Source organism: Aspergillus mulundensis, assembly GCF_003369625.1.
Source record: "Aspergillus mulundensis strain DSM 5745 chromosome Unknown scaffold_8, whole genome shotgun sequence".
NCBI classification, from domain to species: domain Eukaryota; kingdom Fungi; phylum Ascomycota; class Eurotiomycetes; order Eurotiales; family Aspergillaceae; genus Aspergillus; species Aspergillus mulundensis.
In genome coordinates, this window is record NW_020797896.1 from 1,843,337 (window position 1) to 1,857,181 (window position 13,845).

The 13,845-nt window shown below is 53.1% G+C and overlaps 5 protein-coding genes across 5 annotated transcripts; 3 read left to right on the forward strand and 2 right to left on the reverse strand.

The window, feature by feature from the left end:
- Positions 1 to 19: 19 nt before the first annotated feature.
- On the reverse strand, positions 20 to 3,589 carry DSM5745_07944 (uncharacterized protein; the record flags this gene model as incomplete). Its single annotated transcript, XM_026749960.1, has 7 exons — positions 20 to 2,117; positions 2,177 to 2,225; positions 2,284 to 2,353; positions 2,404 to 2,742; positions 2,801 to 2,948; positions 3,008 to 3,380; positions 3,433 to 3,589. The coding sequence occupies 7 exons, from the start codon at positions 3,587 to 3,589 to the stop codon at positions 20 to 22; spliced, it is 3,234 nt and encodes a 1,077-aa protein (XP_026601992.1).
- A 533-nt stretch (positions 3,590 to 4,122) lies between these two features.
- DSM5745_07945 (uncharacterized protein) lies at positions 4,123 to 4,829 on the forward strand (the record flags this gene model as incomplete). The annotated part of the gene is made up of 3 exons (XM_026749961.1): positions 4,123 to 4,188; positions 4,249 to 4,518; positions 4,578 to 4,829. The coding sequence occupies 3 exons, from the start codon at positions 4,123 to 4,125 to the stop codon at positions 4,827 to 4,829; spliced, it is 588 nt and encodes a 195-aa protein (XP_026601993.1).
- Positions 4,830 to 5,012: 183 nt separating this feature from the next.
- Positions 5,013 to 7,061, forward strand: DSM5745_07946 (uncharacterized protein; the record flags this gene model as incomplete). The annotated part of the gene is made up of 1 exon (XM_026749962.1): positions 5,013 to 7,061. The coding sequence occupies one exon, from the start codon at positions 5,013 to 5,015 to the stop codon at positions 7,059 to 7,061; it is 2,049 nt and encodes a 682-aa protein (XP_026601994.1).
- Positions 7,062 to 7,322: 261 nt separating this feature from the next.
- DSM5745_07947 (nucleobase cation symporter-1 family protein) lies at positions 7,323 to 9,189 on the reverse strand (the record flags this gene model as incomplete). Its single annotated transcript, XM_026749963.1, has 6 exons — positions 7,323 to 7,655; positions 7,707 to 7,957; positions 8,005 to 8,620; positions 8,667 to 8,830; positions 8,875 to 9,060; positions 9,108 to 9,189. 6 exons carry the CDS (start codon positions 9,187 to 9,189, stop codon positions 7,323 to 7,325), a joined length of 1,632 nt encoding a protein of 543 aa, XP_026601995.1.
- Positions 9,190 to 9,478: 289 nt separating this feature from the next.
- DSM5745_07948 (uncharacterized protein) lies at positions 9,479 to 11,384 on the forward strand (the record flags this gene model as incomplete). The annotated part of the gene is made up of 3 exons (XM_026749964.1): positions 9,479 to 9,579; positions 9,631 to 11,122; positions 11,172 to 11,384. The coding sequence occupies 3 exons, from the start codon at positions 9,479 to 9,481 to the stop codon at positions 11,382 to 11,384; spliced, it is 1,806 nt and encodes a 601-aa protein (XP_026601996.1).
- Positions 11,385 to 13,845: the final 2,461 nt, after the last annotated feature.

A 13,845-nucleotide genomic window follows, 5' to 3' on the forward strand; every position in this document is an offset into this window, starting at 1 on the left:
TGAGCCCATAGTAAGTGTATCACCGCAACGGCCTCTTGTCAACCTCCCACCCCGCCACCAACTCCCTCCCCAGATCCTCCCTGGCCATCCCCCATCTCCCCACCGTCAAATCATCCTTCGACCTTGGCACAAACACACAGCTGTCAACCCAGTCATCCTCACTAGTCCATGGTAAAATCCCGCTCCCCCAGTCCCCCGTGCAACCAGGCCCAGCCATAATCGACGTCTGCCCCAGGTACGGCTGCTGCCCGCGCAACTCGTAGTCCCAGCCCGCCTTGCCCGCCGCAAATAGCCGAACCCCAAGCACGCCGTACCAGCTGAACACCTCGAGGATGCCATGGAGCCGGGTCTTGTTTTGAATGTCGTACGTCGTCTGGATGAATTTGATGTGGAAGTACTGCCCGCTCTTGCTGCTGGCGAGTGTATCTTTGACAGTGACTTCTTTGACGGTGTCCCAGATGATCGCGTCCTGGTTTTCCACGTTGGGGGCATTATTGCCGCTAGTAGATGAGGCACGCATGTACGTGTGGAAGACCATATACTTATCGCCGGAGGGGCTTGCGTGCTGCGAGATTTGGAGCACGTTCAGGCCCGAGCCGCCTTGATTTGCAATCAAGGCGGTCATGTATGGGCGCACGAGTCTCAAGTCGCAGGGTGAGGACATCTTGCTGCGGCCTAGGGTCGCCATGGTCGTGTTTGTTTCTTGACCCTGCGCACCGCTAGCAGAGATGTGCCCGAACAGCCGGAGAGTAGGCGCTGTAAAATCTCCACAGACAACGACGACTTGGTCTGAGCCGCAGCCGAGGACGTCTCCGACGAGGACGGGATAGTCGCTGGGCGCGACAGGGTTGTCGATATCAGCGTCAAATTCCCGGTGGAAGGTCTGTGAGGAGATGGTAGGCTTTGCCTCGGCATTTCTCAGCAAACTAAACCGAGCCTCCCACATGTTGACTGAAAGCTTCGAGTCGGCCGTTCTTTCGGCATGCACCAAGAGCAGAGACTTCTTCCCCGTGGAGGACGGGCGGAAATCTTTGCTGTGGCTGTAGAGCGGTAAAGGAAGTTGCACCTCGTCTGTAAAATGCACCTTCTCTTCGACATTATAGGCGCTCAACTGAGCGGCATTGTCACTGATATACGTGACGGTCAAGTAATCTGGCGAAGCGGTGTTGTAGGGCAGGAAGCCACCAACAAGGATGCGAGTGAGGTTCGCATAGCCAGCGTCCGGGGGCAGGCCGGTAGCTATCACGGTAACCGCTGGAGAGTCCGTCGATGGCGCTTTGAGGGTGAGGTTCCATGAGTGGTGGAAGTTGTAATGGCGTCGGCGGCCTCCAGGCTCGAAGGTATTGCCGTGAGTCGGATCTTCGAAGGCATTCCCGCACATAGCAATACTGGCCGACGCCCCGTCTGCAGCAGGCGTCCAGTAGAAGCCGTGCAAGAGCACGTCCTCCAGGCCCTGGGCGTAAGTGTTTGTCGTATGCCAGAAGATCGGGCGGCTTTTGGCTCCCCCAGATGACGGTGGGATTCTGATGTTGGATACGCGGTTGCGGATGGTGAAGGTCTCGTCTTCGTCGACGATTGCCGGCGTCCAGAAGTTCACGCAGGTCCCCTTTGTCGCGTCTGGATGAGGTAGAGTCTGAATCTGCAGGAAACCGCCGGAGAGGAGGCCGTCCATGCTCTTCTGGTTTGCGAACTGGTCGTTACCTCGAAACGATGCATCTCGGATATCGATGCATTCCTGACGGGCGACGGGGTATTGAATGAATGGCAACGGCCCGCCCTTGAAAGAGCCAGGTACCTCAGATGGCACGCCCGGCTTTCTGGATAAGTTGGAATAATCGTTGAGATCAGCCCGGTAGCTCCAGTCGTTTGCTCGCCCTTTGCCGTCGGCCTCGCCTGCCATCCACAATGGGGCTGGTTTGTTCATATCATCGTGGCCAACTAATGAGGTCCATGGGGCGGACTTGACGGCCAGCATGGGAATGGGAAGATACTTGATTGCGGCAAAGCTGTCTTTGTATGTGTTCCATGCTGCATCGTCGTCTTTGAAATCGAGGGCGTCTGTGCCTTCGAAGCCGACTTGATAGACCTCGTCTATGGACGCTTGCAGGCAGAATTCGCTACCACAAGGAAGGACGTTAGTCGATCGATATCTTGGAAGAGGGCCAGGAGCACGTACGCTCGAGCACGGTTGACTGCATTCTTCGACTCAAAGTACTGCTTATCGCCTGGCCAAAGTCATGCCGGTCAGCGTCCACTTGTTCACCATGAGCGCTGAAGACATACCGTAAGCAATCCACTCGTCGCCATTGCGGCTCTTGACGAGCAGGCCGGTGGCACAGTCATCGTCGTGCATCTATGAAGACCTTGTCAGAGCGAAGGCGCCTTTGGTGAACGACCACTTACATAACGCTGCTGTATATCCCAAATAGGAATCTCAGGGGCATCAGCAGTAATGCACTTCTTGATGTCCTTAATGTCGAACTTGCTCAGATCAATGCCCAGCTTGCTGAGCATGCACGATGCCATCAGCTTAGAGTTACTCGAGTGCAGCAGGTGCCGCGGTGCGCGCAGATGGCCTGCACTGAAAAGATCGGTAAGATAGTGAGCTGCAAAGGCCTCGTAGATGTAAGCGAGATGCAGGCCCTGCGCCTGTTCTTGCGGCGTTTTCCTTGTCTTTGCTTCCCGGGCAGTGCGCAAGGCTATAGCATGACCGATGCTGTATGCCATGACGGCGTCATCGCCCTAAGGCATGTTAGCATTGCATTGATTGCTTGAGCGACTGTGAAGAGAAGTATCTCACAAAGTGGTCTGCGTTGGTGTACGCCAGCCAGGCATACAGGCTCATGAGCGGCTTGTCGATGCCCCGCCACATGGCCATGAACCACTCCGCGTCGTCGGGCAGCTTGCAGTTATCGGGATGAATATGCGGGGGAACCTGGCCAGAGTGGCTGGTTATTTCTCCGTTAGCCTACGAGAATGGAGGTCCTAATTCAGGATGAGAACATACAAGGCGCTTGCAGGACTGTGGCCGTGCCTGCGCGCTGCATCAATAAGGTCCCCTTCATGACCAATCATCTCCCATATCTTGCGCAGAAATCCGTCGGCATCAGTACGCAGGCTCTCGACGGCGTTACGGAATCGTGACATCGGTGATTCGTTCGACTTGAAGAAGCGACCACATATGGGTGTATACGCCTCTGGAGAATTGGAAGTCCGGTTCGTGTAGAAATCGCCTGCCAATGCGATGATTCTGCCAAAGTTCAGAGCCACGGGCTGCTGGCTGCCAGCGTGAATGGTCTCGAGGGTTTTCGAGGCAGGGCAATGGTGTCCCCAGATTTCCCAAAGGTGGAGGTTTTTGGCAATGGCTTCATGTTCGGCAGCTGGACTAGGGTCAGCTTGTCATCTCTCAGACTGGAATGCTGCAGAAGTTACCTTCAAAACTTTCCACTCCTTTGCTGAATTCGCTGCTGAGGATGGACGTGGCAGGGGCGATGCCGTCGCGAAGAACAGGGGCGGAGAGCAGGTCCTTGAGGGCCGCTTCTACTTCATCCATTGAGAAAGAAGGAACGGAGGAGTTAGTGTCGGTCATCTTGCATTGATTATGACAGAATTGTTAGAGAAGTTCGGTGTTGCCGACCGATTGCTGAATATAAAGGTCCATTCGAGAAAGTCGAAGAACACACCGTGGGATAGCGGCAAGACTAGGCGCATACGAATGCCCTAAAAATGCGATGAGAGCAATCATGAGACATTGAATAGATAACCAAGCGAGTCTAGATGCTCCAAAGGGTCAATACAGCTGAAATTGCTGGCGACGCGTGGCATGTACCCCCTGCTAGGGTACATCTCAGCTGGTATCAAGGACGCCATGCCTTGGTTTCTGTTCTCGGTGGAGATTTCAGCTGGTCTCTTCCTGCGCTAAGGCCATGTGCTTAATTTATAGTCTGTTTGGTGTGCTTCTTGAGGGCAAAACAGCCGATGGAGCATTGAGCTAAACTATTGGGAAATTTGAAGCGAGGTCGCCATGTATAAACTGAGCCATCGTGATTGATGTGACCGCATCTTTCAGTCAAACCTGGCTCTGTTTCAACCGCAGGAGGAGATTCAGTTACAGCAGCAACAATGTCCGAGGTATTCCTGAGCTGCGTGGTCGGCTCCAAGCACTCTTACGAGCAGAAGATGGGAGATGTCAGTATCCCAATTCCCCATGGCCAATCCGCCATAGCCTCATACTGATGAAGCTTGCAGCCCGGTTGGGACAGCATTCCTGCTGTTCCTGACGACATCGCAAAGCAGAAGACTTCAATGTGGATAGTGGTCCGCAACAAGACCATGTTCAAGCTGACGCCGGTCCATCCGCCGCACTGGGACGGTGCCGCTTATCAGAATGGCCCGGTTGAGCTCGAGCCGTACACGACGAAGGGCATTGGTATCAAAGACGACTCGATGTTCGGGACGTTCGGGGGAATCTGCTATCATGCAGCGTTGGACGCATCGAATGTGTACAAATTCTCGGTAGTAAGTCCGATCTTCGATCTGCGTATACCCATTGCAATATTGACGCATACCTGGACTAGGGATTCGGGAACCCTCTTGTGGGACCGGTGCTGGGCTACGTGGAAGAGTCTGAGGACCCAAAGGGCGCCTGCGACAGGCGAAGGATTGCGGACTCTGCTGTCGAGTCTTTGACCCCGTATGTTGCGCGCGACAAGAACGGCGCTGAGGTGGTGTGGAAGTTCCATCTGTACTTCACCCCGGGCAAGACGGGCAGCAACAAGACGCAGGTCCTGACCATCAGCCAGGTCATGACGGAGCTGGCGGACAAATAGTGAGACACGTAGTATCATGGTGCCATTGGTCTCGGCTGCCGTTACCTTGAATGCAATCTAATGGAGTCGGCTGCAGGTTGTTCAGCTGGTCTCGTGAGTGCCATGGTCTAGACCACCTTCTGCTGTATATAGTCTCTCCAAGTTCGTTCAGATCCTATAATTCCACCTTCCAAATCAAACAAGATGGCCAAAGTCGTGGACTGGACCTCGCGGAAGCCGTCACCAATACCAAAGGCGTTCTCGAATCTCGCACCGGCAGCAATCTCCTACCGAGGCGAGCTCTGCGTCTTCTTCGTGCAAGAACGACCAGTCGAGAAGGATTCGGTCTTGTTCACTATCCGGCGCCTGGCGGACGAGACCTGGACTGAGCCGGAACTCCTCACGTATGGAGTCGCAAACAGTGTGGTGCCTGCCTCTCGCACTCCGCTGATCGTGGTTTCGGAAGATGTCCTCCACTTGATTGTGTTCCATAAGGCCGATGGAAACGATACACTGAACCTGAGCCACTACCACTTGACCATTGGTTGGGATTTCGACGCTGAGCAGGAACTACGGATCTGGGAGCGTATTTCTCAGTTGCCCTTGACAGATGGACTTGTGGATGCATCTCTCGTTACGGCCCAGAATCAACTGTATCTGTTTTATCGCCAGATTGCCCCCAACCAGCCGCAGCCAACCTTCTTCCTCATGCGATGGGTTGGCGGGGACGGTTTCACGGCTCCAGTTCAGGTCAATCTAGGAGACGACAATGCAGGCAGAGCTTATCCTTTTGTCTGGTATGACACCCAGGTATATCTATTCAGGCCGCAGCAGAACGGTAGCGTCAAGGTCTGGGCAATGGTCAACCAAGACCAGATTGCCTGGAAGGGCGACTCGAAACCGGAGAGGCCTGGGTTCAGATTTGATGGCAATGCGATTCCAAATGAGATGTCGGTCGTCACACGCAACAACCAGTTTTTCATCGCCTACAAGCAGGGCAGTGACTATGAGAATGTGAGGACGCTGATGCTCCGTGATCCGCCGTATGTTCCTGCGCATGAGTCGGTCGGCCATGTCAAGACCACCCAGTGCCCTGTCATGGTCGTCCACATTGACACCGTGTATTGCCTGTGGAACACGGTCCTCAGCAACGGCAGCCACCAAATCATGCAGATCTCGCAGCCGGTCTCTACTTTGGGGCCGCTCAGTAGCTGGATGCGCTGGCTCCCTCAGACGGTGCCTATATCCCACGTTACTCTGCCTGGCACGCATGACTCCGGGGCACTGGACCGGCCGCCTTCTTGGAATGTTCTCGCACCGCTGATGAACAGAGTGGGGACGTGTCAGACGATGCCAATTAGTCTGCAGCTGCGGGCAGGAATTCGGTTCCTGGATATTCGAGGTGGATACGGATGGCGTGGCTGGATTGGCACAGAGGAGGCCATCGTCCACCACGGTCCCATGCCTATTCTCCCCTACCTGCCTCTCCGCGAGTTATTCACCCAGCTCTATGGCTTCCTCGATGACCACCCGTCCGAGTTTCTCGTGGTCTCCCTCAAATATGACCCGAATGGCGAGGGACCGGACAGACGACGGTTTGCCGAGGAGATGTGCAGCTTGATCACCAGCGAGCGCGGAGCGCAGTACTGGCTCACAACGCCGGCGATACCCACCGTTCAAGAAGCACGGAAGAAGATCATCCTGCTCAGACGCTACCAGCTGTTCGACACACAACCCACTCCCGAATTCGGCATCAACGCCTTCGACGACTGGGCCGAGCAGATCGACCCCTTCACCATCCTGTCCGATCCCCCAGCACAAATAATCCTTTCCGTTCAGGACGCCTACGACCTCAACTGGATCCCAGAAGACCAGCGGATCCAATCGCCCGAGAGCTGGAAAATGGCCAAGGTTAAAGCGTTGCTGGACCAAGCGGCGTTGGACAGGGATGGGAAATGGTGGTATATCAACTTCGCCAGTGCCACCAAGCCCCCGAAGTTCAAGACGCCCACGGGGCCCCAGTGGCCCATCTGGCCGCGTAGTGTTGCCCAGGGCCGTCTGGTGACTCTCTATCCGTCCAAGGGCAGCCACCCGTCCAAGGGCAGCTATGCGTATGAGCTGGGGGTCAATGACCACCTGCGGCTGTACTTGACGTCTCGGCCAAAGGGTCATTACGGAATTGTGGTGATGGACTTTGCTGATCGGTTTGAGGATTTGGTTGCGATGGTGGTGAATCTGAACCATTTTGTTTAGGCTTAGGACGCAACAAAGATTGAGAAGACTTATAATACTAGTGTGCAGCAATAGTTCATATATATGAACTGGATTACTGTGGTCTCGAGTTTTACAATGTCTTCTTATCTCAAATACTCTCTCAACCTTCTGACGCTTTGGGGTTTGTTCTGGCAGAGATTACCAACTTATATTCTGCATGACACTATGGTAGCAACCGTATCCTTGGATCCATCGACTCTTACAACACAAAACGGTGCCCAAGACATCAAGAAGAAGCTATCAATAACCACTAGCGACTGCTTTATCCGAATGCGCCGCCTGCTTCGAAGTCACCGCCGGAGCCTCGATATCAGACGCAGCACTCGGCAGCCCATCAATCACAACCCCAGGAACGACAGCTGGGATGAGAGTCTGCCGATTCGGCCAAAAATGGTTCAGAACAAAGTACAGAACCGTCGAGAGACAGAAGCCGTAGAGATAGTTGATTGAATACAGATGTTGGAGACCGGTATTGATTGGGACGTTGTTTGGTGTGACTGCGTGGGCGAGACCGGGGAGCAAGGGGACGATCACGACGAGATTGCAGATGAGGGCTCGCCAGTTTGTTCCGTACTGCTCAAGTTAGCTAAGGCGTTGTATCATGTTGAAACTGTGACAATATACCCTGTAATAATAGATGCTTCTCGGATCGTACAGTGCTGGGACGTCATACTTCCGCCGCTTAACGATCCAGTAGTCGCAGAAGAGGATACCGGCAATTGGAGCCATGAAGATGGCGTAAGCTCCCATGAAGCTGAGGAAGGTGGTTCCATTCTTGATGATGATCCAGGGACAGAGCGCCCATCCTCCAAGTAACAGGCAAATGATCATGCCGCGCTTGAGGTTTATCCACCTGGGGCACATTGTTGTCAGATCTATACGGTCAGCTTATGCTTTTGTGTCTCGCTAAGATAGATAATACCATTCGAGAAAGAGATGGAGTTGGCAGAGATGTTATTGCAGATAGTCGCAAGCAACCATAGGACCGAGCAAAAGAATGCCGCTGCTCGACCACCAGGGGATCCATGCCACTGATCGATGATGTCAAGCGGACTCCAGAGCACCTCGCCGTAGACATTCTGAGATGCACTGGCGGCGATAATTCCAAACAAACCAGTGATGACCTTGAAGAAGGGTATCATCGGAAGCTGCCAGACTGGACCTCCCGGTTTCTTGCTGAATCGTGAAAAGTCGGAGATGTTGACGGCCAAGGTCGAGAATCCGCCGGTGATGGAGGTCATGTTGGTCAGCCACAGCCAGGCCCGTTCTGACCCATGGACTGTAGCCGGCTTGCTGAAGAGGTCGCTGCCACCGCCGGCCTTGACGCTGATCCAGATGACCATGGCCAGTGCCATGGGCGGGACAAGGGCCGACTTGAAGATGAACATGTAATGGAGGCGATGGGTGGGGATAAATAGGAACGGTGTCTGGACGACATGATAGATCACATAGGAGATCATTCCTTGGGTGGTGATTGCTGCGGATGCTGGCAGATGGTTGGGCAGGCTGCGGTAGCTGGGCCAGATGGCTACGATGATCTGATGGAGTTAAAACTGCAGTGCTGGGACAGGATAGTCTTCTTACTGGAGTGACACATCTCCCTCCATACGAACTCTGCACTCCAAACCAAAACAGAGCCAGGATCGCACGGGAGGCAACGCAGAAGTAGCCAAAGTAGGAGCCGTAGCTGGCCCTAATGGCGACCGGGAAGGGGATGTGCAGGTCCGCCCCGACTGCGCCGTTGAGCACTGAGAGGTCAGAATGCCTTCCCGTTGTTGCGTTAGTCGCTTACCTGTAGGAATGGCATTGCACAAGGCCGCAACGAGAGTCAGGAGAATAGTGTCTGTTGCAGACAAACCCGACGCAAAGGCCGAGCTGGCGGCCGACCAGGTGGAGATGGTGACCAGGTCCGACAGCCAGTACTGCGTGAACGTCCAGCCTGTCCACGTCCATTTCTCTGGCGGAACGGGGTCTTGGTCTGAGAAGCGTTAACATCGGGTCTTTTCTCACTTGCAGACTGCGTACCGGCGTTGCTCCAGACATGCTCGGGGGCGATGCTGCTGGGCTGCTTGGGCAACGCCCACGTCCGGCGGCGGAGAGAACGCATTTGATCGCAGACTGCTCTTGTAGAAGCATCGACATGCAATGTGAATGTGGTCTTAACGGAGACAAACCCCTTGCGTGGTGGTGCTATCACTTACCCCGCCTCCCAACCCCCCATCCCTGTCTATCGCTATCTGCCTGCATTTGGTCTGGTTATCATTGATCCTGCATTTGGTCTGTTTATCATTGATCCTCCATCCTAGTCTGTTATCATGATCGGCCGATCATCCCCGAGATGATAAGAAGATGGTATCCCATCCGACTCTCGTCCGATCTTGGGTACAATCAACGAGATGGACGCCCGCAGTCAGCGCAGACGACTGGCCTGTGCCGAGTGCACGAGGAAGAAGATCAAGTGCGACAAGGTCATTCCCTGTCGCAACTGTTCAAGACGGTGAGATACGCCCGATCGCAGGACTTCTGACAGCATCCTGACAGCGAATAGAGGCAGGCCTTGTTATCGCCTCCCCCAACAGACTACCAGCGAGAGAGCTATCCAAGACTGTCTTCAGGAGCTGCAAGCGACCCTTCGAGTAGTGAGACAGAGTCAAACGGCCACTCCGGTGCTTGAAGATGGCACGATCTCCGTGCCATCATCGCCAGAACAGCAGTCGCTCCTTCCAGAACCAGTGCCTTCACGGTCGGACCGACCTGAGATGCATTCAGCAGGGGTCAACGAAGACACCGAAGTCGAAGATGCCGCGACAATCCTTGAATTTCTGGCCTGGGGTCGACGGAAGGTCCCCGCGTATGGCAGCCCACACCGATCGCTTGGGGATGTTACGCTGGACGACGAGCTGGACCTGGATGAAACCTCGCATCTGCGGTTGACCAACGACTCGCCGCTGGATCTCCTCCAGCTGCTCCTTCCCAAGCCGAAGTGCCTGCAGGAGATTGTACGGTACCACTGCGACTGCCTGCTCTGGTACCACGCCTCCTTCCATGCCATCGTCTTCCAAAGCGAACTGGGCGATTTCGTCAACAAATATGGTTGCAACGTGCAGAATGCCAATGTCGATTTGCAGTGGGTGGCGCTGCTTTTCGCGGTCCTCACTGGAAGCATGACCTGTGCTCCACCAACAGTGGCCCTATCCTGGGGCTTCCACGAGCAAGAGCGCTCTGCGATAGCCCGGCGCTGGTTCAAGGCCGCTCTTGTATGTCTTCACCGGGCGGACTATACGTCCAACCATTCTATCTACTCCGTCGAATGCATCGCAACGATGACCATGAGTGCGCACATGCTCGGCCATTCCAACAGTCATTCAGTGATGCTCGCAACGGCCGTGAGGATAGCTCAGAGCTTGGGCTTGCACTTACTGGGATCTTCCGCGCATGATCACCCAAACAGTCTAGTTCGAAAAGAGATCGGCCGACGCGTCTGGACGGAGCTGTGCATCCAGGACTGGTTCTCGATTCCGTTCTCCGAGAGCTACCTAATTCACCTCCTTGACTTTAACACCGGTACGCCCATTAACTGCAAAGAGGATGATATGGTGCCCCTTCCTGATGAGGTGCCCACGAGCGTTACTTATTACCGCGTACTCTACCAGGTTGCGCGCTTGATGCCTTGGCTGCAGGATGACATGGCCAAGTTAAATACCCTTTACACTAAATACGAACATGTCCTGCGATACGACGCCCAGATGCGAACCCTGGTCAGCAAGGTGGTCCCTTTATTCCTTAAGAATGCCCCATTGCACCCGTCCTGGCCTTGTTACGTGCCCTGGGCCAGGCACTGCCTTATAATTAGCTTAGCCCACAAGATTATTATGGTTTATCGCAAGTTCCTTTGGCCGAGCTTTACTAATCTAGCCTTTTCCTTTACCCTAAAGACTTGCATTGCTGCATCGAAGACGATACTCCGCGAGTGTAAGCAGGTTGCTGAAGAAGAAGGGCCTATCTTATGGATCTACCATGCATTTGCGGTGGCAGCGAGTGTAAGTAGACCCCTGGTTTAACCCTCAATGTTGCCTGACTTCCTGCTAGATAATTCTATGTTTGGACCTACTCTTCCAGCCACCGCTTGACGCCGAACACCACGGCCACCGGGAATTAGTAGAGGATACAATTGCTATACTATCACGCAGCAATAGCAGCATGATCGCCAAGCGAGGCCTGACGATTCTGCGTCTCTTATCTCGGGCGGAGGAGGGTCAGAGCTTGCCAGGCAGTTCACAGCACGAGCTGGCTATTCGTTAATTGGTACAGGCTGTCTGTCAACAAGCTGCTTCACCCAAAACGCCAAATGAAGTAGAACCCCCCGGCCATTACAGGGTCTGTGACCCACGCGCTTCCCAGGGTGACATCTTTAATTATACTTTATTTAATGTCTTGGGTTTATAATCATATTTTTGATTACATAGCCCTCTAAAAGATAATTTATTTCTGGGTTAAATATCTGCGGTTGGTTATGGCAAGTAGCTGTCTTGCATCTTGAGGAGGGAACAAGGGCTTCATTCACCGAACCAACAAACGTCCAACACTACCTACTAGAGCCTCTTACACGAAACGGGCAATCTTATCAGCTTTGGTAGTGTCTTCGAGCTGTGCTGCACTGCTGATCGACGCCAACCATCTCCTTCCACCATCATCATCCTCTAACATTGTCAGCATCAGTCTGGGAGACAGGACCACTTCTATTATTAAACACGAGGTGGCTGCCACCCTCCCCACCTTCCCCCTTTGCTACTGGCAGCTGTTGCCTAAGAAAAAGCCAGCCTCGAGGCTCCTGTGCTACGCGCCGTTTCACCTTCGACCACTCAATGCCTGTAAGCCCCTGTCACAGCCGCGTCAATCCAAGGAGCCCCTGCAAAGCGGGCCTTGGAAACCAACCACAGTAGAGTGGCCCATTGGCCAGCAACAGTGTGATTTGCGGGATGGCCATGGTGCCTTGCACAACAGGAAGGCTCGGAGATTGAGCGCACCGGCCTGCCTATCACCTTTGCTGTTGCGACGTCCATGACTGACACCTCTGCTGCAAAAATAGAGTCAGCCTTGTTCTCGAGCGAGAAGCGTTACACAGGCCACAGCCGCAGAGCCTTGCCCTCGCGCGCATTGTCGTCCTTACTTTAGCTGGGTCCCGCCCTGGGATCCGGCGTGCTGGGATGGTATAACCCTACCAAGAAAGAAATCTAAACCAACCTGCCTGCTTATTGTCGTGCGAGGAGGTGGGCGCGAATCCCCTTTAGGCTTTTCAGGCTTGGCTATTAAGCCCTCGCACCGGAAACAGAGAAGGAGCCCGGTAACCCTGCAGGTGCAGAAGAAATACAAATGCAAGTTTTAGTTGGCAAGGTGACGGCTTAGCCTTTTTTATTCACTGTTAATACGCCCGGAAACACATGGATTTAAGGGATATACCTTTATGCGTAGTTAGCGGCCGCCATTGCGGTTATTAATATTGTCCTTATTTGTATTGCGGCTGGGCTTGCTAGCAGGTATCCTGCTAATACTGGATTTTCCAGCGCTGAGATAATTTATAAAGGGGACTGCGCGCTGGCTGAAAGATGGAATACTGGAATCTACTTTTTTATTAATGTGCTGAGTACCGGGATATTGGCTGCAAGTAACTATTGCATGTAAATGCTGGTAGCGCCCACTCGTGCTGAAGTTAACCGTAACCACGCTTAAGGTTACTGGCTGGATATTGGCATACCAAGCCTGCGGAACCTAAAGGCTATTAAGAAATGGCGCCGGTGGTGCTGGCTTGTTTTTTTAGTGACCACTACACCCTTTTATTTTTTGTAAGTCCCCCCGCGGGCTTGCTTTTTGCTAATTTAACCAGGGCCTGTAGGTATAATTCCGCTATTTTTAAATTTGTGGTAACTAGAGAGTACAGCGTGGTCCTGGCCCCGACTAATTTAGACATGGCTAATATTTTAAGTCTTACCACACTGGAGTTAGAGCGCTGTTCCAGGCATGTTATGGGTTTTGATTGGAATAACTTTACCTTTGAATTGGCTGAGGGGAGGTATGAGAGGCTAAATAAAGAAGACTGCAATGCCTTGATTACTCGCGAATACCCCTTTGGAACCAAGGCTGTTATTGCGCTTACCGGAAATCTTACTGTTGCCCAGGGTGGTAATAGGGCAATACTGGTAGAAGGCCAGGGCGGGGGATTAGTGGCGTACGGGTTTTTTAAGCTCGGGGCTGGGGGCTAATATGGTGTTAATTTCAGTAGCCTTGCAGGAAAGCCATTTTACTTTAAAGATATGGTCTTGATATTTGAAGGCCCTGACGGGCCACTGCTATTTACCATTAAGAACTATATGGATGCCCCCTGTGTGGGATGGACCTCCGCCAGTCTGGATATTGACTAGGACATTGACCAGGCTGTTTGTTAGGATATTTACCAGGCTTTTATTGTAGTTCTTGACCATCCAGAATGGGGCTTAAATTAAACCCAGGAGTATGTTGATGCAAACGCAACTTTAGTTAGAGATATTTAGCCCCTTGGACGGTGTATGTTTTATTAATAATATAATTCCTAATGGTTTACAAGAGCGATTTATCGCTAGAAAGCATTTAACGCGGGTAAGGTGGAGGAATGCCTTTGACTTCCAGCCCAAGAGGATTATTGGCTACACTATAGCCCCCCGATTTACATTGTTATCGCGGTTTCTAGGATAGCAAAAGCAGTTATTATGTTTCTATTAGCGCGGAC